Genomic DNA, 20747 nt, shown 5'->3' with positions numbered 1-20747 from the left:
AATTGACAGCAAATCTCTAAAATTGTGTCTCAAGAAGACACCAGCAAAAATATTTTTTAGTAGAAAGGTTTAGAGCAGGTTTAAACCCAGCTAAAAAAAAAAGTTAATATAGGACGCATTCTGATTTTGTTTTGTAATTTTCAAGTTATGATTAGCCTTACATATTTGTCATTGAAATGTGATTGGCTACTGCTTCCATTAAATATTATGTGGGCATATGTAATGGTAAACGAAATAAATACATAAATAAATAAACCTGTATTCAGTGGTTGTCTTCTAAGATTCTTGTGGCCCGCACTATAACATGCTACATTTGACTGACAGTTTAAGTATTAGCTATTTAAACATAAAGAGGTGAGAATACAAAAAGAAGAGAGAGAAGCAATGGGGATTTAAGAGGTAGAAGGGAAGAGGAAAGGATGGTGAAGGGGGAGGTTTTAGAGCTATGGAGAATTTTGGGAAGGGATAGGATGTGAGTAGAAAAGTGGTCTCCACCCATTACCCTCCTGCAAGTTGGGTGTTCCCCCTTACTTTTCTATGTATCTTGGCTTTGCCTAAATGCATCTTGTATCCTATTAAATTTATCTGTGCTGTCTTTAAAATGAAATATCAAGTCTTCCATTTCTTTGATCCCTTTGATTCTGTGCTGCCACATAGAAATAGAGGGAACATTGTTTTTCCAGGTATTAGGAAGTATGCTCACTCAGACTGCAATAACCGTATGTATGATAACTGATTTTTGGTACATTTGTCTTGGAATTCAAAAGTAGCAAGAATGCCAGTTCATCCAGTTTTGTGTATTCAGAAACTTTCTGCATTATGGTTGTGACTTTTGTTCAGGAATTTCTGATATTATTACATGACTAGAAAATGTGAAGCAGCTCCCTACCTGTATGTTCACATAACCAGCACAGTTGCATATTCTCTTGTATGCCAGTCATTTTCCTTAGACCTAAGTGAATGTGGCAAAGCATGTGCAAGTAAAATAAAAAACAGCAGTCAGCAGGAAGTCACCTAATTTACTAACCTCTGGGGCTAATTCCCTTGCAAAATGAATAGCCTATTTTCCTTAAAGTGGATGTAAACCCCATTCATGAAACTTGACGTGGGCACATATATCTGTACTGTTTACTTATCTCTCTCCAAAGCCTTAAGTCCCGTGTCTTTCTGCTGCTCCGTTCCTCTGTTATCAGTATAACTTCTGACAAGTTCTCCAACATGGGAGATAAAAGCAGCTGGAAATTTGTGTCCAGATGGGTGCATACACTCAAAAAAATTATATGTTGGATTTAATTAACTTTTGTTTTGTCAACAAGTTGCACATACCTGGGTTACGTTGAGTAACTGGGTACTTAAGTTTACTGAAATAGACCATGTTACTTAAATTCAACATAACCCAGTTATGTGCAACGTGTTAACATAAAAAAGTTAATTAAATCCAACATATCCTTTTTTTTTTTTTTTGAGTGTAGAGATAGATTAGCAGAGAGCTGGTCTATTCACAGCACAGCTCTTCATGTTTCTTCCTTCCTCTGCCTATGTGGAGGAGGGGGTGTGCCTTTCCTCCAATCAGCTGTCACACAGTGTATGCCAAGACTCCACACCCACTGCTGGAACAGTAGGAAAAAATTCTAACACAATGTTTACTTTCTAAACAGTGTAGAAAGCTGAAGACAGCAGATATACAAAAAAAAACTTATGTAGGGAGATTTGTTTAGTCTCTGTGTATGGTCTGAGGCTGTTCACTTCACTGGGTATATGTGAGGGTTAAAATCCACTTTAAGTAAATCAACCCCATAGACAAGTGTATGTCTGTGCTGTCTTTTACACTATAGTATGTTTTATGCTTTCTTGCTTAGGTTCCCAAGACTGAACAGAGTGACGTGGTTGGCACATTAAACATCTCCATAGAAAATGCAGGGCAATCTATAGTGAAGAACAGTAAAGTTCTGGTGAAGAAGACAAAATCCAGCCTTCTGATTCAGTCAGACAAAGCTGTGTACAAGCCGGGACAAACTGGTAACTGTTTAGTCAATAAGGGGCTCTGCCACCAAGTTATGAATTCATATTTGAAAAGCAATTCTAGCCATAAAGTAAAATCAACCAGAAAAAGTGCCATGCAGGAAGTACTGGGAGTGACCTAATCACAAATTACACGTTATAAAACTAGTAGTATGTGTTGTGATTTATGGATGAGGAGTGATAAGTATTGTTATAATATTATTGTTGAGGCAAGAGTTCGCTAGCTGAATGTACAACTCCTCTAATACAAAAAATGAATTTTACTCGCAGGGACTTGGTTCATCCAAAAAGAGACATTTTTTGGACATCAGACCAGGTGACAGAGGTACAGACAGGATAGATGGACAAGGTACAGGATACTAAAGGCCCGTACACACGCACCGATTGTTGGGCGGAAATTTTCGGCCAACGTCCGATCGGCCAATTGTCGGCTTGTTAGTATGATGCTTCCGACAATCGACTGCGACTTTTCGGCCGAACAAAATCTGTTGTGCATGCTATAAAATTTTTGTTGGCCATCAACAGAACGGCCAATTGTTCCTCAGTCAGTACAGATTTTGGCAGACAAAAATGTGATGAGCAAGACTGGGCATGCTCAGAGAACAAAAGAACACGGAAAGTCAACCAGAACATGACATCACTTCTGAAGTTGGTTTCTGTCGGCCATCAAAAGTCCAGTGCAAGTCTAGAGCACATTTCAACCAACAAACAACACTGGACAAAAGACGGCCGATCGGTCGGCCAACAATCTGTGCGTGTGTACGGGGCTTAAAGTGGAGTTCCACCCTAATTTTATACTTACCTCCATCTTCTCGCTCCGGGTCACCTGAAAAAGAAATGGATAATCGCATATTTTTTTTTTTTTTACTTACCTCGTAGCGAAGAAAATATACTTACCTTACTTCCTTCTTCCTCCTTCCTCGGCCGCGGCCCGTCGTCACTTCCTGGCTCTGCAATGATTCCTGGGAGCTGGACGTCATAGCTCCCAGGAATCATTGCGCCTGCACCGGCCCCGACGTCAGTTCCGGGTCGCGCGCGTCATCCCCTTCTAAACAGCTTCTGGGCATGCCCAGAAGCTGTGGAGGGGTGACGAGCGCGACCCGGAAGTGACGTCGGGGCCGGTGCAGAGCATCGTGGGACCACAGAAGGCGGAAGAAGACGCCGAAGAGGACGCGCTGGCTTCAAGCTGCCCACATCTGAGATGGCAGCGCTGGACAAGACGTTTGCAAGGTAAGTATTTCGTCTTGCAGGTAAGTGCAACCCGGGACAGATCAGAGGCTAGCCATTGTGGAATGCACTAGCCCTGACTGTCCCGGGGGTATTAAAAAAAAAAAAAAAAATCCAGGGTGGAACTCCGCTTTAAGAATACTCATGCAACAATCAGACACCTTAAGAGAACCCAATTTCTCCTGACATAACTCAGCCAAAGGAACCAGCAATTTTCAGCTTGTAAAGCGCTCAGCTCTGAAGCACAAGCAAAATTCCACTTATTTCAAAGGCCCCTGTTCACAAATGAGCGTTCTGTTGCCTGGAGCAAAACGACTGAAGCTCAAAAAAGTACATGAGCTTTTTTTTTTGGCAGATTACAAGCGTTTTTGTCCCTATAGACTTTCATAGAAACAACGGACTTGAGCAGAAAAATGCTCTTAAAATGCTCAAATAGCAGCTCTCCATCCCTAATTTCCTCTCCTTCTCCTCCTCCCAATGCTTTCTTTTGGCTAAACAAAAACACCTTAAGCTGTAAAACACTTCTAAAACACTTTAAAAAAGCTGCTAAAAAGCTTAAAGAAAAGCCAGAAAAATGCCAGTAAAGCAATACGCTCAAGTGTGAATGGAGCCTCAGCGAAGCTGGAGGGATTCTGATTGGCTGACAAAACACCTTTGATCTTAACATGAAAAGACTTCCCTTGTAATTACTAGAAAAAGAAATTAAAGTCACTATAGTGTTTACCAGGTAAACGAATTACCCTTTGAATGCCATTTCCCATTAAGACATGAAGACCCCCCTCAAGTTTAATTGCCATCAATAGATACTTTTTTGTATTGCTTATGGCAAATCACATTCTTTACCCTCTTAAATATTTAAATAGGCAATCTGCATTTTACAACCCCTTGTAGAGAATCTCTTTTGAAATGTCTAATTAGTTCTAAAGGTTATCCCCCAAATAGTTAAGAGTCCATTTGATGTGTAAAATGGACTTGTCGCTGACCTGTCCAAGAATGTATGTATGTGTGTGTATATACACATATACTGTATATATATATACTGTATTTATTTATACTGTATATATGTATATTACACTCACAATAAAATACAGTATGGTCAAACTACAAAGTCACATACATGATGTAGGCTGCAATACCAAAATAGTATGTTTTCCCAAGAACCCCTTTGAACATTTTAAATACTAGATGACTTTTGGAAATGTTATTGTATTAAATGTGGAGATTTGAAGAGTTGGTGCTAGAGGCAGGAAAGATGATCCACTGCAATGACTCTTTCTAAAGCCAGGTACGCATTATTCGTTTTTTTTTTTTCATTCAACACCGCGGGTTGAATGAAAAAAAAAAACTGTCAGCTCTGGTTGGAGCCACTGTACTAACCATGCGAGGTTAGTTCACTAATCTCCCCCAGTGAGCTGTTGTGTTCTGACAGGGGGACGCCCTCCCTCCAGAATACTCCAATCAGCACTCACCATTGACTGAGAGCGCTGATTGAGAGCTGGTCGGCTGCTGGTTTTCCAGCACGCACATCTGACAGAAGCCGGCCGTTAGACAGATGGACATACACACGGGCAGAATGTCGGCCTTTTTTTTTTTTTTGAACAGGAAAATGTCTCTCGACATTCTGCTCATGTGTATGGGGCATAAAGTGATTGTAAAATCTCGTAAAAAAATAAATAAATTACAAACACGTTATATTTGCCTGCCCTGTGAAGTGGTTTTGCACAGAGCAGCCTGGATCCTCCTCTTCTCGGTTCCCTCTTTGCTGCTCCTAGCCTCTCCCTTTAGTTGAGTGCCCCCACAGCATGCAGCTTGCTATGGGGGCACCCGAGCCGACCTGCAGCTCTGTGAATCTATTCAGACACAGAGCTGCTGTTTGGCCCCGCCCCCCTCTGTCTCCTTTGATTGAGAGCCGTAGGAGCCAATGGCACCGCTGCTGTGTCTCAGGGAGAGTCCTGGATGGCCGAGGGACTCGTGGACATGGCTGGACAGAGATGGGGTTCAGGTAAGTATTAGGGGGACTGGGGAGGTTGCTACACACAGAAGGCTTTTTATCTTAATGCATAGAATGCATTAAGATAAAAAAAAAAAAAAAAACTTTTGTCTTTACAACCACTTTAACTGCTGAACATCTGTTAGGATAAGATATCAGTTTCCTGGGGAGTGCATTGTTTTTATTGAATTGACCAACTCGTAGACGTGCATCATGAAAAGGAGTAATAAAGCAAAAAGCACTGCAAAGTCTGCATGTATAATATACAATCATGGCTGTACATGTATAATTACAAATTATTCTTAGAATTGGGTGTTTTAAAGATCTAAGATAAAAAAATAGAACTTTTAGTACATTAATTAAAAAAAAACCTCTAAGATTAGAATGGAAGCATAAAAACAACATATTAAATTTGTCTTTTGCAGTAAAGTTCAGAATTCTATCTATAAATGAAGATCTTCAACCCAAAGACATTGTGGTAAGTGAGTAAGGTTTGTTTTGTTAATTCTTCCAATAAAAGGTACTAACTGACGGTTTAAAGTAAACCTGTATGTAGAAGGAAACAGTAAAAATAAAAGCAGCAGCATCGAGTAACTTTAATTTAACACTTTTGAGTGTTTTAAGAATAAATAGGAGGCATGTTCATTATATTTCGATATTTTGGTGTGCTTCTACTTTGAGGTGTGCTTATACTTATCTTTCTGCAAAGTCAATATTATATAGGACATCTTAGGGCTCTCAGGGTGCAGCTAATGCACATTGAACAGTCTCTACTGTCAACACAACTTGGATAGTGTTTGATGTTTCATTGTTAAGAGTATTTACTATAGGTACACTCTAAAGAGAACATCGAAGCATTTATTCCTCACCATGAATAAAATACAGACAGTACATCACGTGTGGTTATGAGTAAGCGATCTCCAGTATCGTGAAACGCGTCAACCTGTTGCATGTCCCCGTGATGTACTGTCTGTATTTTATTCATTGTGAGGAATAAATGCTTCAATGTTTTCATCAAGTTCCTGAGGGCAGTCATTTTCTTTTTTGACTGAGAAATATCTGGATGGCGGATCCAACTCGCACCGGAATGCTTTGTCAGAATCAAACAAACACTCTAAAGAGACCCTGTTGCCGCCTGCTACTTTGAAAACAAGAGACAAGCAGAGAATCTGTGTTAAGAGTAGTTACAGAAACCCTCCCAGGTTTTGCAGTGACTTTTATTGGAATCATATGAGAGCTTTCTTCATTCTGTTGAAACACTGTGGGGGCATTGGGTATTGGGGGCTGTAATGACTTACACAGGCCTATGCACCCCCTTGTCCATAGGTGTGTGCAGCATATTGCATTGGCACCTGCACCCCAGTGCTCAAACACACATGCCCTTCTCTGCAGCCTCAGCTGCACTAGCTGGGAATGATTGGGAAATGCTCTGTGCTGAGTGGCTTTCTGTTCATTCCTAAACTGAAACAGTTTACTATGCTTCAGTTATGAATGAGCACAGTGAGCGAGTGAGTTTACTGTGTTCATTTACAAAAGGAAGGGGCCGGTAAATTGCATATTTACTAGTCCCTTTCCCTGCTCTCCATCCTGAAACACCCCCCCCCCTTCCCCAGCAGCATCCAGGGGGAGAGGAGAGGAGGGAAGCCAATAGCACTGCAGGGCCAACAAGAGGGGGAAAGCAGTAGAGGGAATCAGCACCGCACATAGTGATTAGGGTGTACACAGGCAGACCTGACATTCCCCCTGCGTATGCCTTTGCCCTTGTCACAACACTGCCTGGCTCAACACGGTCACATAAAGTGTTACATGCTCATATATATCCAAAGTTAGTGGGTATTTCATTCAGCTTCTATCGCTAAACACGGAAGGGAAGTATGTGCTGGGGAGGGGTAATAAAGCAAACCTGTTTCTTTCACACTGAATAAACAAAGCACAGGTTTGCTTTGAATTTAGTCCAACATAACTTTTAGGAACACAGGAAAAAGGTATGAAACTGCTGGCAGACACGGAGGTCTATTTTTTTTATCCAAACTTCACACAACTTTCACCCAAGAGACACACATTTTACATATTAGATCTAATTAGAAAAATGTTTGAAGTTGAGTAAATATTGTGTGAAGCTTCAGTAAAAACGATAAATTTACCCTTCATTTTATTCAGCTACTCCCCAACAAAATGTAAAAAAAATAAATAAAATAAAAACAGTTTAAAGTTATTTAAATAATGAAAAACATAATAATAAACTTTAAATAGTATAACAACCGTAATTAAATCAGTTACCAATAAATAAGGCTAATGCAAATAGGAGTTAAAATTTGTATTTATAATTTTGAATATGTTTCTTTTGTCTTTCTTTTTTAGCTTCCAGTCGTGGAACTGCAGGTAAAATACTTAACTCATATTTAAGTCAAAACAAATCAAATTATAGTATTTTAAATATAGTATTACATTCTTTTATGTTGCTGTTATCTCCTAATTTTTGGTTGCTTTTTTTCCAAGATGTAGTCAGTAAAAGTTTTAGTTTAGTTTCTCTCTGTGTCAGAACTGCATAGTCTAAGTTGTTTTAAAAAAGTGGAATAACCAACATGGTTGTTACAACATAGTAAACTCCTTTTTACACAAAAAAAATGTAGTCCTGTCCCCAAGGGGGTGGCTTATTGCATGGGTATCCTCTTCCTTTCACCCTGAACCTGCTCCGACCCAACTGACACTATTTGTTCTGTCATTCGGAATGATTGAGACCACAAGTACTGCAGTGAATAATCAGTTTACTGCTTTTAACTTTTGAAATAAACAAGAGGATACAAACAGAATCAGAGGTAATGCAAATGTTGCCAAAGAAATAGATCCTGAATTCCCAACCAAGGATTTAGATTTAGTTCACCACTCAGGATCTGGAACACAGGCCACACACACACATGCAAATAAATGCATATGTGTGCTAGAGGATTGCGTTCAGCAACAGTAAACATACATTGAATTGTATTAATGTACTTAGAGAGTGACCACAGATAAGAATGACTGCACTTAGTAAGTTAAGGTAGAATAAACAATATAACAATACTAAATTACTATCAGAGTGCACTCTGTGTACTATCAGGGGCCCCCTTTATGATGAATTACAAGAGTCTCCTGGAGAGTGAGGTCTCACTAGTCTTCACCGGCAAGGAATTCCCAACAATCCAAGGAAAGTATTTGTAATCCAATAAAGGTAATGGTGATGAACTGTATTCCCCAAAGTGATCAATATTTGTAATCCACAGAGATGTAAGTATAATAGATTCTGATGCGTCTCAATAAATTAACAGCCTAGGACTGGATAGAGGACTTGAGGCCTAGTTCACCACCTCGCACTATATGTATAACTGCAGCGTCCAGTGGTTTAGCTATATATCAGTATGGCCTTGTTAAAGCAAACAGTTTGGTTGTCCTGCCCTGATTCAGCCTAAGTCTGTGATTAGTGAAATGTAGATACTGGATGTCTCTCACCCAAACTGGGAACTGCGCTCCCCGCTGCAGCCAGGCCCTGCTCTGCTCAGCGTCTCCATCTGCCTGTCAGCAAACTTCCGCTCGGTCACACCACCGAGACTTCTCTGCGCACTCACACCACCCAGAGAGTCTGGTATGGACTGGGGGGGGCTACGCTGTTTTTTCTTTAATTTTTTAAATAGCTGTGTCCCAGTGTCCTAGCAATTGTAACCATGAGTCATTTTAAATGGGATTTGATTTTTTTTTTTTTTTTAGAAATTTCATTTTTGCTACAGCATGATCTATAAATGCTACAGTATAGAGCACCATTTTACAGGCACATTAAGGGGACCATCTAGGCACTATATTTAAATGATTTTTTTATTTTTATTGTTGCACTTTAAGCATCATTAAAATCACTGCTCCTGAAAAAAACTATAGTTTTTACATTTTTTTTTTTATTGATACATGTCCCCAGGGCAGTACCCAGACCCCCATACCACTTTTATGGCCAATTACTTGCATATAAGCCCTCAAAATGAGCTCTTTTGATATTTTTTCTGTTTAGCTCCAACACAGTAGACTTCAATAGGGGTTGCCATTCAGGTTAGAACATTTCCCCTGTTCAGGAGTTCTGCTGCATGTTCGGCTCATCTCTACTATCTGAGTAAACCGTATTTGTCCTAGTTCTTCAGCTGGCTAGTGTTGTGGCCCAGTCTTTATGGTAGTGCACATGTGTACAGTCCCAGTAAAGTCTGCTTGCAGTAAGTAATGCTGCCAGTTAGATGGCCTGTCCCTATGTGCTCTGTCTCTGCTAGCAGCAACAGGTAATGGCACCAGTTTCCTCTCACCAGCGATACAGCAACAGATTTCCCACTATTCAGATGCCAGCTTACTTCTGGATCTGCCTGGAGTTACTCTGGTCCTCAACACACAGCCGCAGGCTTGTAGCAGATTGATTTACACACAGGAGCAGTGATGTGCACACATTGATCTCCTCGCAGCAAAGATGCGGTATTCGGTCTGTGAAAATACAGCTCTCTCTTTCTATACCTGGCTCAATAGTCAATTAACTGCCATGATAAAGTTTATTCAACAAACGTCATCTCCCATGATTCAGTGCTCCACACATCAAGTCAGCACAGCATGATCTTTGAACTAGAAGTTTTAAATAGAATGTAAATTGCCCAGAAGAGAGTAAAGTAACCCATTTCTTCTTTTAAGGACCCCGGAAAGAATCGCATTGGCCAGTGGCTAAATGTGAGACTCAGTCACGGAATGGCTGAGCTCTCCCTTCCACTTTCCTCTGAGCCTACGCTAGGGCAATACTCCATCCGTGTGAAGGATACAGTTCATACCATCTCTGTGGAGGAATATGGTGAGGAATTTTCCTAAAACTCTGTATATCACTATTGGGTTAGGTCATCATCTTTGGAGGTCAGGGAATTATTAAAACCTTCTGTTGGTGATTCTCAAGTTTCCAAATCTCAAACCTGGGTCAAAGCTCAGTCCTGTGTAAATCACACATTTTCAAAATAGATAATTATGCATTTTAAAAGCTTTCCTTGTATGGGAGTATGCTGTTTTGTCATTTTAATGTATGTTATAAAATGAGGGACTTTCAACACAAGCAAAAAATGTTTTTGTTATTAACCATTTCAGCTCCGAAAGATTTACCCCCCCCCCCCCCCCCTTGATGACTAGGCCATTTTTTGTGATACGGCTCTGCGTTACATTAACTGACAAATGCACAGTCGTGCAACACTATACAACAAATACAAATAAAATGTATGTCCTTTTTTTCTCACAAATAGAGCTTTCTTTTGGTGGTCTTTGGTCACCTCTGTGTTTTTTATTTTTTTTGCGTTATAAACGAAAAAGAAAAAAAAAGTTTGAAAAAAAAATGTTTTAACTATAAAACATATCCAATAGAAAAATGGAAATTCAATTTCTTTATCAATTTAGGGCAAAATGTATTCTGCTACTTATTTTTGGTAAAAAAAATCCCAGTAAGCATTTATTGATTGGTTTCACAAGCCTTATAGCATCTACAAGCTATGGGATATATTAATGGAATTTTTTTTTTTAACTAGTAATGGCGACGCGATCAGCGAGTTATAGCGAGACTGCAATATTATGGAGGACAAATCTTACAATGACACTTTTTACATTTTTTTGGGAACCAGTGACACTGATACAGTGATCAGAGCTAAAAATATGCACTGTCACTGTAATAATTACACTGGCTTGGAAGGGGTGTGCCTAGCCAGTGTTTGTGTACTGTGTGGGAGGTTCTTTTACTAAGGGAAGACTTGGATCCTTGTCCCTTATTTTGCAGGAACACAGGATCAATGCCTCCCCTACTGACAGAATGGCAATCTGCCTTGTTTACACTCTGTAAGGAATGATCAGCGGGTGCTGGTGGACATTGAGTCCACAGTACCCGCTGACTTGCTCCAATTGTGCCTTTTCCAGCAGGACTGGGGACCTGACCACACTGCCAAAAGTACTAATACCTGGTTTCATGATCATGTTATCACTGTGCTTGATTGCCCAGCAAACTTTCCTGACCTAAACCCCATAGAAAATATGTGGGGTATTGTCAAGAGGAAGATGAGAGACACTAAACCCAACAATGCAGATGAGCTAAAGGCCGCTATCAAACCAACCTGGGCTTCCATAACACCTCAGCAGTGCCACAGGCTGATCACCTCCATGTCATACTGCATTGATGCAGTCATTTATGCAAAAGGAGCCCCGACTAAGTGTTGAGTGCATACTATACTGTACATGGGCAAACCTTGTAGTATGCCAACATTTCTGTATCAAAAATTATTTTTTTTATTGGTCTTATGTACAATAATATTCTAAATTTCTGAGATACAGAGTTTTGGGTTTTCACTAGCTGTAAGCCATAATCTTTAAAAATAAAAGAATGAAAATGCTTAAAATATATAATTCTGTGTATAACACATTTATATAAAATATATCATTTTCACTTTTTGAATTAAATTACTGAAATTAATTAACTTTTTTGATGATATTCTAATTTTATGAGATGCACCTGTATATGCGTGATCCGGTGCACAGCGGCCACCCTGTAGCAGTAAAACTATTATAGGGGGGTTGTGAAGTGGTTAAGAAATGTTGGACTTCCAACACAAGCTTGAAATATTTATGCCGTAAAGAAATGTGGGACTTCAAACACAAACAAGAAATTATTATTATTATTTTTATTATTATTTAGGATTTATATAGCACCAACAGTTTGGGCATCACCTTACAACTAGTGTTGAGCGAACACGGACTGTATTATTCGTGTTCGTACCGAATAATTGGATTTTTTGTACCCGAACACGGACACGGACACTTTACTGTATGTTCGGGTAAAAATCCGTGTTCGGTCGTTTTATTTCCGGGTTTTGCATGCTTTGGCGCTCTTTTCATGGCGGGCTTTCAACAGCCAATCAACAATCGTTTAACTGGTGTGCCTTAAGCCATCCCAGCCATGCCTGCAAATGTCTCAGTAGCTGTGATTGGCCGTCTGAAGCATGTGACCAAGTCTTTATAAGTTCGAGGCAGCCGCAGCGGCGTCATTATGCTGCTTAGATTCAGGGACAGAGCACACATCAACGTGCTGGCTGCTGATTAGGGAAAGATAGGCAGGAAAAAACCATTTGTGTCCGGATAGAATTGAGGGACAGGTCGGAGTGTTTAGGCAGGGCGAGTTGTAGGCATTTTAGGGATAGAGTCTGCTGAATTATATAGGGTCAGTGTCTTCTACAAACTACAATCGATATTGCTGTGTGGGGGGTGGGGTCTGCACTCAATCCTGATCTACGATCTCTTCTCAATCCTGTTAGGGACAGAGTCTGCTGAATTTTAGGGAAACTGTGTTCTACAAACTACAATCGATATTGCTGTGTGGTGTGGGATTGGAGATAGGCAGGTGTCAGTGATCCACATCCATTTTTCTGTGTGTGAGCTGCAGTGAACGCAATCTTTTTGGGCTGCAGTGAACACAATCTTTTTGGGCTGCAGTGAACACAATCTTTTTGGGCTGCAGTGAACACAATCTTTTTGGGCTGCAGTGAACACAATCTTTTTGGGCTGCAGTGAACACAATCTTTTTGGGGTGCAGTGAACAAAATCTTTTTGGGGTGCAGTGAACACAATCCTTTTTGGTGTGCAGTGAACACAATCTTTGTGGGGTGCAGTGAACAAAATCCTTTGTGGGGTGCAGTGAACACAATCTTTTTGGGGTGCAGTGAACAAAATCCTTTTTGGGGTGCAGTGAACAACATCCTTTTTGGGGTGCAGTGAACACAATCTTTTTGGGGTGCAGTGAACAAAATCCTTTGTGGGGTGCAGTGAACACAATCTTTTTGGGGTGCAGTGAACACAATCTTTTTGGGGTGGAGTGAACAACATCCTTTTTGGGGTGCAGTGAACAAAATCCTTTTTGGGGTGCAGTGAACAAAATCATTTTTGGGGTGCAGTGAACACAATCTTTTTGGGGTGCAGTGAACACAATCTTTGTGGGGTGCAGTGAACACAATCTTTTTGGGGTGGAGTGAACAACATCCTTTTTGGGGTGCAGTGAACAACATCCTTTTTGGGGTGCAGTGAACACAATCTTTTTGGGGTGCAGTGAACACAATCTTTGTGGGGTACAGTGAACAGAATCTTTGTGGGGTGCAGTGAACACAATCTTTGGGGGGTACAGTGAACACAATCTTTGTGAGGTGCAGTGAACACAATCTTTGTGGGGTGCAGTGAACACAATCATTGTGGGGTGCAGTGAACTCAATCTTTGTGGGGTACAGTGAACACAATCTCATACTGAAGGTTTGAGGGTGCTGCCTGTTCCATACTCCCCCTACTCCTCATCTAGCCTTTTAGGGGTACAAACAATAGTAATTGGGGCCTAGTGTGGTTGTGTACGTGTGATATACATACACTTTTTTGGGATCATATTTTCTATTCCGCTATTTAATCAAAAACCTCTGGGGATCAGTTAAATTGGGGGATAGTCTGTGTTGGTACGTGTGAGAGAGATCCACCTTTCCAAGTTGTTGGGGTTCATCTCATACTTCTGAAGGTTTGAGGGTGCTGCCTGTTCCATACCCCCCCTACTCCTCATCTAGCCTTTTAGGGGTACAAACAATAGTAATTGGGGCCTAGTGTGGTTGTGTACGTGCGAGATACATACACTTTTTTTGATCATATTTCCTATTCCGCTATTCAATAAAAACCTTTGAGGATCAATTGAATTGCGGGATAGTCTGTGTCGGTACGTGTGAGAGAGATCCACCTTTCCAAGTTGTTGGGGTTCATCTCATACTTCTGAAGGTTTGAGGGTGCTGCCTGTTCCATACCCCCCCTACTCCTCATCTAGCCTTTTAGGGGTACAAACAATAGTAATTGGGGCCTAGTGTGGTTGTGTACGTGCGAGATACATACACTTTTTTTGATCATATTTCCTATTCCGCTATTCAATAAAAACCTTTGAGGATCAATTGAATTGCGGGATAGTCTGTGTCGGTACGTGTGAGAGAGATCCACCTTTCCAAGTTGTTGGGGTTCATCTCATACTTCTGAAGGTTTGAGGGTGCTGCCTGTTCCATACCCCCCCTACTCCTCATCTAGCCTTTTAGGGGTACAAACAATAGTAATTGGGGCCTAGTGTGGTTGTGTACGTGCGAGATACATACACTTTTTTTGATCATATTTCCTATTCCGCTATTCAATAAAAACCTTTGAGGATCAATTGAATTGCGGGATAGTCTGTGTCGGTACGTGTGAGAGAGATCCACCTTTCCAAGTTGTTGGGGTTCATCTCATACTTCTGAAGGTTTGAGGGTGCTGCCTGTTCCATACTCCCCCTACTCCTCATCTAGCCTTTTAGGGGTACAAACAATAGTAATTGGGGCCTAGTGTGGTTGTGTACGTGTGATATACATACACTTTTTTTGGATCATATTTTCTATTCCGCTATTTAATTTAACTGGGCCTCCATGCGAGACCTGTGTGCCTTGTTGCGCTGTTTTGAGTACTCCACCAACATGGCCAGTGGCAATGACGCCGTTCTCAGCTTAACTATCCCACTTCTATGCCTCCTTGAAAAAACAATTCGGGCGATGATGGAAGAGGATGTGGCACAGGATGAGGAGGAGGAGGAGGATGAAGAGGTAACATTTCCAAGGCTTTCAGGGCAGTCATTCGCAAGGGGCTCCGAGGGTGGGTTCCTGCACACGCAAACGCCAGGGACGCAATTGTCCAGCAGGGGCACAGTTCTGGAGGATGAGGAGGATGAGGAGGAGGAGGAGCTGGAGGAGGAGATGGAACCATGTTCACAGCAGGGTGGCACCCAGGCCAGCTCATGGCCATCACTGGTGCGTGGCTGGGGGGATACAGAGGACACGGACCATACACCTCCCACAGAGGACAGCCTTTCGTTGCCTCTGGGCAGCCTGGCACACATGAGCGATTACATGCTGCAGTGTCTCCACAACGACCGCCGAGTTGCCCACATTCTAACTTGTGCTGATTACTGGGTGGCCACGCTGCTGGATCCCCGTTACAAGGACAACGTACCGTCCTTAATTCACTCACTGGAGCGCGATCGCAAGATGCGCGAGTACAAGCGCACGCTGGTAGACGCCATGCTGCTGGCATTCCCATCTGACAGCGGGGCCACAGTGGAAGCACAAGGCAGAGGAGGAGGAGGAGGAGGTCGCCAACGCAACCAGGGCACCGCCAGCACCTCAGAAGGCAGGGTTAGCATGGCCGAAATGTGGAAAAGCTTTGTCAGCACGCCACAACAAACAGCAGCACCAGCAGCTCAGATGGAACGTCTTAGCAGGAGGCAGCATTTTACCAACATGGTGGAGCAGTATGTGTGCACACGCCTACATGTAGTGAATGACGGGTCTGCCCCCTTCAACTTCTGGGTCTCCAAATTGGGCACATGGCCTGAGCTTGCCCTTTACGCCTTGGAGGTGCTGGCGTGCCCTGCAGCCAGTGTATTATCTGAACGGGTATTTAGCACGGCTGGGGGCGTTATAACAGACAAGCGCAGCCGCCTGTCCAGAGACAATGTGGACAAGCTCACGTTCATTAAAATGAACCAGGCATGGATCCCACGGGACTTTTCCGTACCTTATGCAGAATAGCAATGGATACCGACCTTACCCACCCATTGTTCCATTTTTGCTCTTTCTCACTCTTTTGGGGTGTACCCTCATTTAAAATTTGTGAAAAGAAGCAGTGTTGGCTACCTCGTCCTCCTCCTCAGGGCCAGATTAATGTAGGGGCTATTGGAGCTGCAGCTCCAGGCCCCTACCTTTTATATAGGCCCCGGGTTGGCCATATTCACTGTTACCGCTCTTCTGTCACTTGTAAACACAGAAGTCTGGCTTCTATGCTCGCTTCCCCAGGCAGCACCCTCAGAACCTCCCCACACAGCGTGAAGGCCGGACAAGGAGGGACAGTTGGCGATGCATGGATGTGTTTATGGGCTTCAGAGACAGCATCCCATGTTGAATTAGGCATGCATGGCTGCACCCTTCCTCCTCTGGGTGCATGGCAAGGCACGGCCCTAAGGCCCTTCAAAATCCTCAGCACCAAGCCCATGATGCTGTTAATCCGGCCCTGGTCCTCCTCCACCGCCGCTTCCACCTACACCGCCCATAGGTGTGCGCAGCCTATTGCATTAAGGTGTGCACCCCAAAGTTGAAATACACATGCATGTGTTTGCCAGCAGGGAGAGTAATGTATCGGGGCCATGTACCTGTAGGCAAGTAGAAATAGAGCAGAGCAGGTCCCAGGGAGATCTTTCCCATCTCCTCACTGGCAATGCTATGTGCCCTAGGTGATTAGGGTGTGCCCAGGCACACCCAGCACACCCTGTGCGCACGCCTATGTCACCGCCACATCCACCACCACCTTAACCTCCCTCCTACTCCATATGGGCCTCGTCCTTCAGAGATGAAGAAGAACATTGTTTTATTTTTCTGTTTTTTTTTGTTGTTTTAAGTTATTTCCCTATCCACATTTGTTTGCAGAGCACTTGCCATGCTCTTAATTACGTTTTGCTGCCATTTGCAGCACTCTAGCCCTTTCCTTTGGTGTTTTAGAGCCATTTTAGTGCCTTAAAGTTCGGGTCCCCATTGACTTCAATGGGGTTCGGTGTCCGGGAAAAGTTCGGTAAAAGTCCGGGACACGGACCCGGACTTTTTTTTAAAGTTCGGCCGAACCCGTCGAACACGGACATCTAGGTGTTCGCTCAACCCTACTTACAACATAAAGACAGACAGTACAGTTACAATGAAATTCAATACAGGAGGAATCAGAGGGCCCTGCTCATTAGAGCTTACAATCTAGGAGGAAAGGTCAAGTGATACAAAAGCTAATAACCGTGGGGGATGATCTGATGGAGAAAATAAAAGTACAGTTGTTAGAGGCAGAATAGGCTTCTCTGAAGAGAAGGGTTTTCAGGGATCATCTGAAAGCAAACAGAGTAGGAGACAGTCAGACAGATTGGGGTAAGGAGTTCTATAGGATAGGAGAGGCTTAGGAAAAGTCTTTGAGGTGAGCATGGGAGGAGGTGATGAGGAAGCTAGAGAGCAGGAGGTCTTAAGAGGAACCAAGAGAAGGAATAGATTGGTATTTCGTGACTAGGTTAGTGATGTAGCTGGGGGCCGAGTTGTAGATGGCTTTGTAAGTTATTTTTAGTAATTTTAATTTTATTTGTTGGGCAAGAGGAAGCCAATGGAAGGATTGACATAGATGGGTTGCAGACACTGAGCGGTTGCTAAGGTGAATGAGTCTGGCAGCAGCATTCATTATGGACTAAAGGGGTGAAAGCCTATGTAAAGGTAATCAAATGAGGAGGGAGTTGCAGTAGTCGAGGCGAGAGATAACTAGAGAGTGAATTAGAAGCTTTGTGGGGTCATTGGTTAGGAAGGGGCATATTTTGGAGATGTTGCAGGGTTGCAGGGATTAAGGTAGCAGTGATTGCATGTGGGGCTGACAAGATATTTCAGAGTCCAGGATTAAACCTACCACCCTAGCATGTAGGGAAGAGGAGTAAAGTTCTTTGAGGAGGAGGGGGTGGTCAACTGTATCAAATGCATCCGAAAAGGTCCAGAAGTAGGAGTACAGAACAGTGTCCATTGGTTTTAGCTGTTAGTAAATCATTTGTGAGTTTTGGGAGAGCTAAGGGTGAAATCCAGATTGAAGGGGATCAAGGAGGTTATTTTCAGTGCAGTGGTCACTCATTCAGTTGTTCAGGCATTCGATGAGTTTGGAGGAAAAGGGGAGCAAGGAGATGGGGCATAGGTTGTTAAAGTTGGTGAGGTCCAAGAAAAGCGTTTTAAGTATGGGGTGATTAGAGAGACTGGTTTTAGAGCGTTAGGGAAGATGCCAGAAGAGAGGGAGAGATTGAAGATCTGAGTTAGAGAGGATAGGATAGAGCCAGAGGGTGACCATAGTACTTGAGAGGAAAGAGGGTCCAGGGGGCAGGTGGTTAGGTGGACGAAAAAATTTAGCAAGCTCTTCTATAGTAGCGGGTTGACTGTGGGAAGTATTTAGTGTACCTGTGGACATGGGGTGTTAAGTGGGGGGGGGGGGGTATCTGTACAGTGGAGATATCATCACAAATTGTATAAATCTTATTTTTTATGTGATTGGCGATGGGCAGTGAGTGAGTTAGTGGGTGGAGGAAGTGGAGTATGAAATAGAGAGAGTTAAAGGTAGAGAAGTGTTGTCTGGGACTGAATGAGGGGGTGTTAATGAGAGTGTTAAAATTGGCAGTGAGGAGGCAGGAATTCTATTATTTGAGGGCCAATTTATATTGATTGAAGTCTTTCTGAGATGCTGAGAGTGCAGTTATGTTTTTTGAGACTTGTAGTGTCATCTGTTTGCCAAGGTTGTAGGGGCCAGGGCCTGGTTCTGTGTGTAATGAGGGGGTTAAGTCCAGGGCAGAGAACAGGGATCTATTGTAGACAGAAGTGGCTAGGTTGGGACAGGGCAAGGGTGAGATAGAGGTGGCCGGTAACAGAATAGAGAATAGAAGGGTTAAAGTGCCAATGTTTTCTATAGGTAATTGTTAGGCAGTTGGAGGAAGACGGGGTGGAGGATAGAGAGAGAGCGAAACTAATGAGGTGGTGATCAGAGAGAGGAAAGCGATTTTTGGAGATGTTGCATGGAGTAAAAAGATAGGAGAATACAAGGTCAAGGTTGTTGCCATCAGATAGAGTAGCAGCATGTATCCATTGCTTCAGGTTAAAAGAGGAGGTAAGACTGAGAAGTTTAGAAGTAGCAGGCGTGTTAGTATTAACAGGGATGTTGAAGTCACCAAGGATGACTGTGGGAATTTCAGAAGAGAAAAAGTTGGATAGCCAAGCAGAGAAATGATCAAGGAAAGTTGATACCGATCCAGGGGACAGGTAGATCACAGCAGATTTATGAAACCAGGTTTCGGTAACCACAAATAGATTAAAGGAGTTAGTGATAAATAGGGATGATCGAACGGTTCGGGTCCATCATCGGTTCGGCCCGAACATTGGGTGTTCGAGGTTTGGCCGAATTTAGAACTTTTTGCCCAAAAAGTTCGGAATTCGGCAACCAGAACCGCCCAAAATGCAATGCTTCAGGAAATGGGCTTTAAAAGCCCGTGATTGGTCCAGAACCATTAGCAAAAGCCAATTGAGGGGGCAGGAGAATGCTAGGAATGTGATTGGAGTGACTAGGGGGTCCCTAGACCAATCATTAGTGAATACGCCCCCCAGTATATAAGATCGCCCCGCCATATTCCTAGCATTGTTATACTGGACATGGAAGAGAGTGGAAGCAGTTCTGTTAATTTTACTTTAAAAGTGTAATTTAGCTATTTTTAGTGTGAGGAAAGGGATATCTAGTGTAGTTAGAGTGCTCCTTTACACTTAAGTTAGCTTCAAAAATTGAGTTTCTGTAGGGAAAGTGTTAAGTGTAAAGGGACCGTAGTGTAGTGTAGGGTTAACTGGCAGTGACTGCTATGGAAGGGTGACAAAACCCTTCCATAGCAGGGTGACCGCTATAGAGAAATTATCATTTCTCTGAATAGCTTCGGGACAGGCATGTGGCTTCTCACCAGCCAAGCATTTTTTATGCTGCAGGGGCTGCCACTGCCAGTGCTTTTTTGAGGACATGTTTGATGTCAGACATGACATCTGAACATGTGTATAGGGGGTATATATAAACATATATGTCTGAATATATACCCCTAGACATATATAGGTGTGATAGTAGCAGAAATAAATGCTTGCGCTAATGAAATCATTTACAGTAATATATTTCTGCTACTATCACACCTATATATGTCTAGGGGTATATATTCAGACATATATGTGTATATATACCCCCTATACACATGTTCAGATGTTTTGCCTGCCTCAAAAGAACCCAAAAAAATGCCAAAAAAACGCTAGCGTCAAAAAAAAAAATGCCCAGGTGTGTTTTTGCTGGCATTTTTTGGGGGGTTTTGGAGGCAGGCAAAACATCTGAACTTGTGTATAGTGGTGTATATACATACATCCATATATTTATATACACACCTAGACATATATAGGTGTGATAGTAGCAGAAATTTATGCTTGTGCTAATGAAATCATTTACAGTAATATATTTCTGCTACTATCACACCTATATATGTCTAGGTGTGTATATAAATATATGTATGTGTGTATATATACCACTATACACAAGTTCAGATGTTTTGCCTGCCTCAAAAGAACCCAAAAAAATGCCAAAAAAAACGCTAGCGTCAAAAAAAATGCCCAGGTGTGTTTTTGCTGGCATTTTTTGGGCGGTTTTGGAGGCAGGCAAAACATCTGAACTTGTGCACAGTACCACTATACACAAGTTCAGATGTTTTTCCTGACTGCAAAGAACCCAAAAAAATGCCTGCTTTGAAACCGGCAAGGTGTGGAGAGAAGCTAACCCCCTGAGCTGAAAGTTTTCTAATACATTATGGTTCTGGACATGCTACAGAGCTGAA

At 42.4% G+C, this 20747-nt stretch overlaps 1 protein-coding gene across 1 annotated transcript in view; it reads left to right on the top strand.

Moving 5' to 3' along the window:
• LOC309563618 (alpha-2-macroglobulin-like) overlaps positions 1-20747 on the top strand; it is a 215610-nt gene that overhangs the window by 21581 nt on the left and 173282 nt on the right. Inside the window, exons 3-6 of the mRNA XM_082268122.1 lie at positions 1860-2019; positions 5665-5717; positions 7601-7621; positions 9932-10085. Coding sequence (XP_082124248.1) covers positions 1860-2019; positions 5665-5717; positions 7601-7621; positions 9932-10085 — 388 coding nt within the window. The remainder of the gene's footprint in view (positions 1-1859; positions 2020-5664; positions 5718-7600; positions 7622-9931; positions 10086-20747) is intronic.

This window comes from Pelophylax lessonae (genome assembly GCF_965119305.1).
Source record: "Pelophylax lessonae genome assembly, chromosome: 9".
Taxonomy (NCBI): domain Eukaryota; kingdom Metazoa; phylum Chordata; class Amphibia; order Anura; family Ranidae; genus Pelophylax; species Pelophylax lessonae.
The sequence above is the reverse complement of the archived record's forward strand: the minus strand, read 5'-3'. Positions and strand labels throughout refer to the sequence as shown.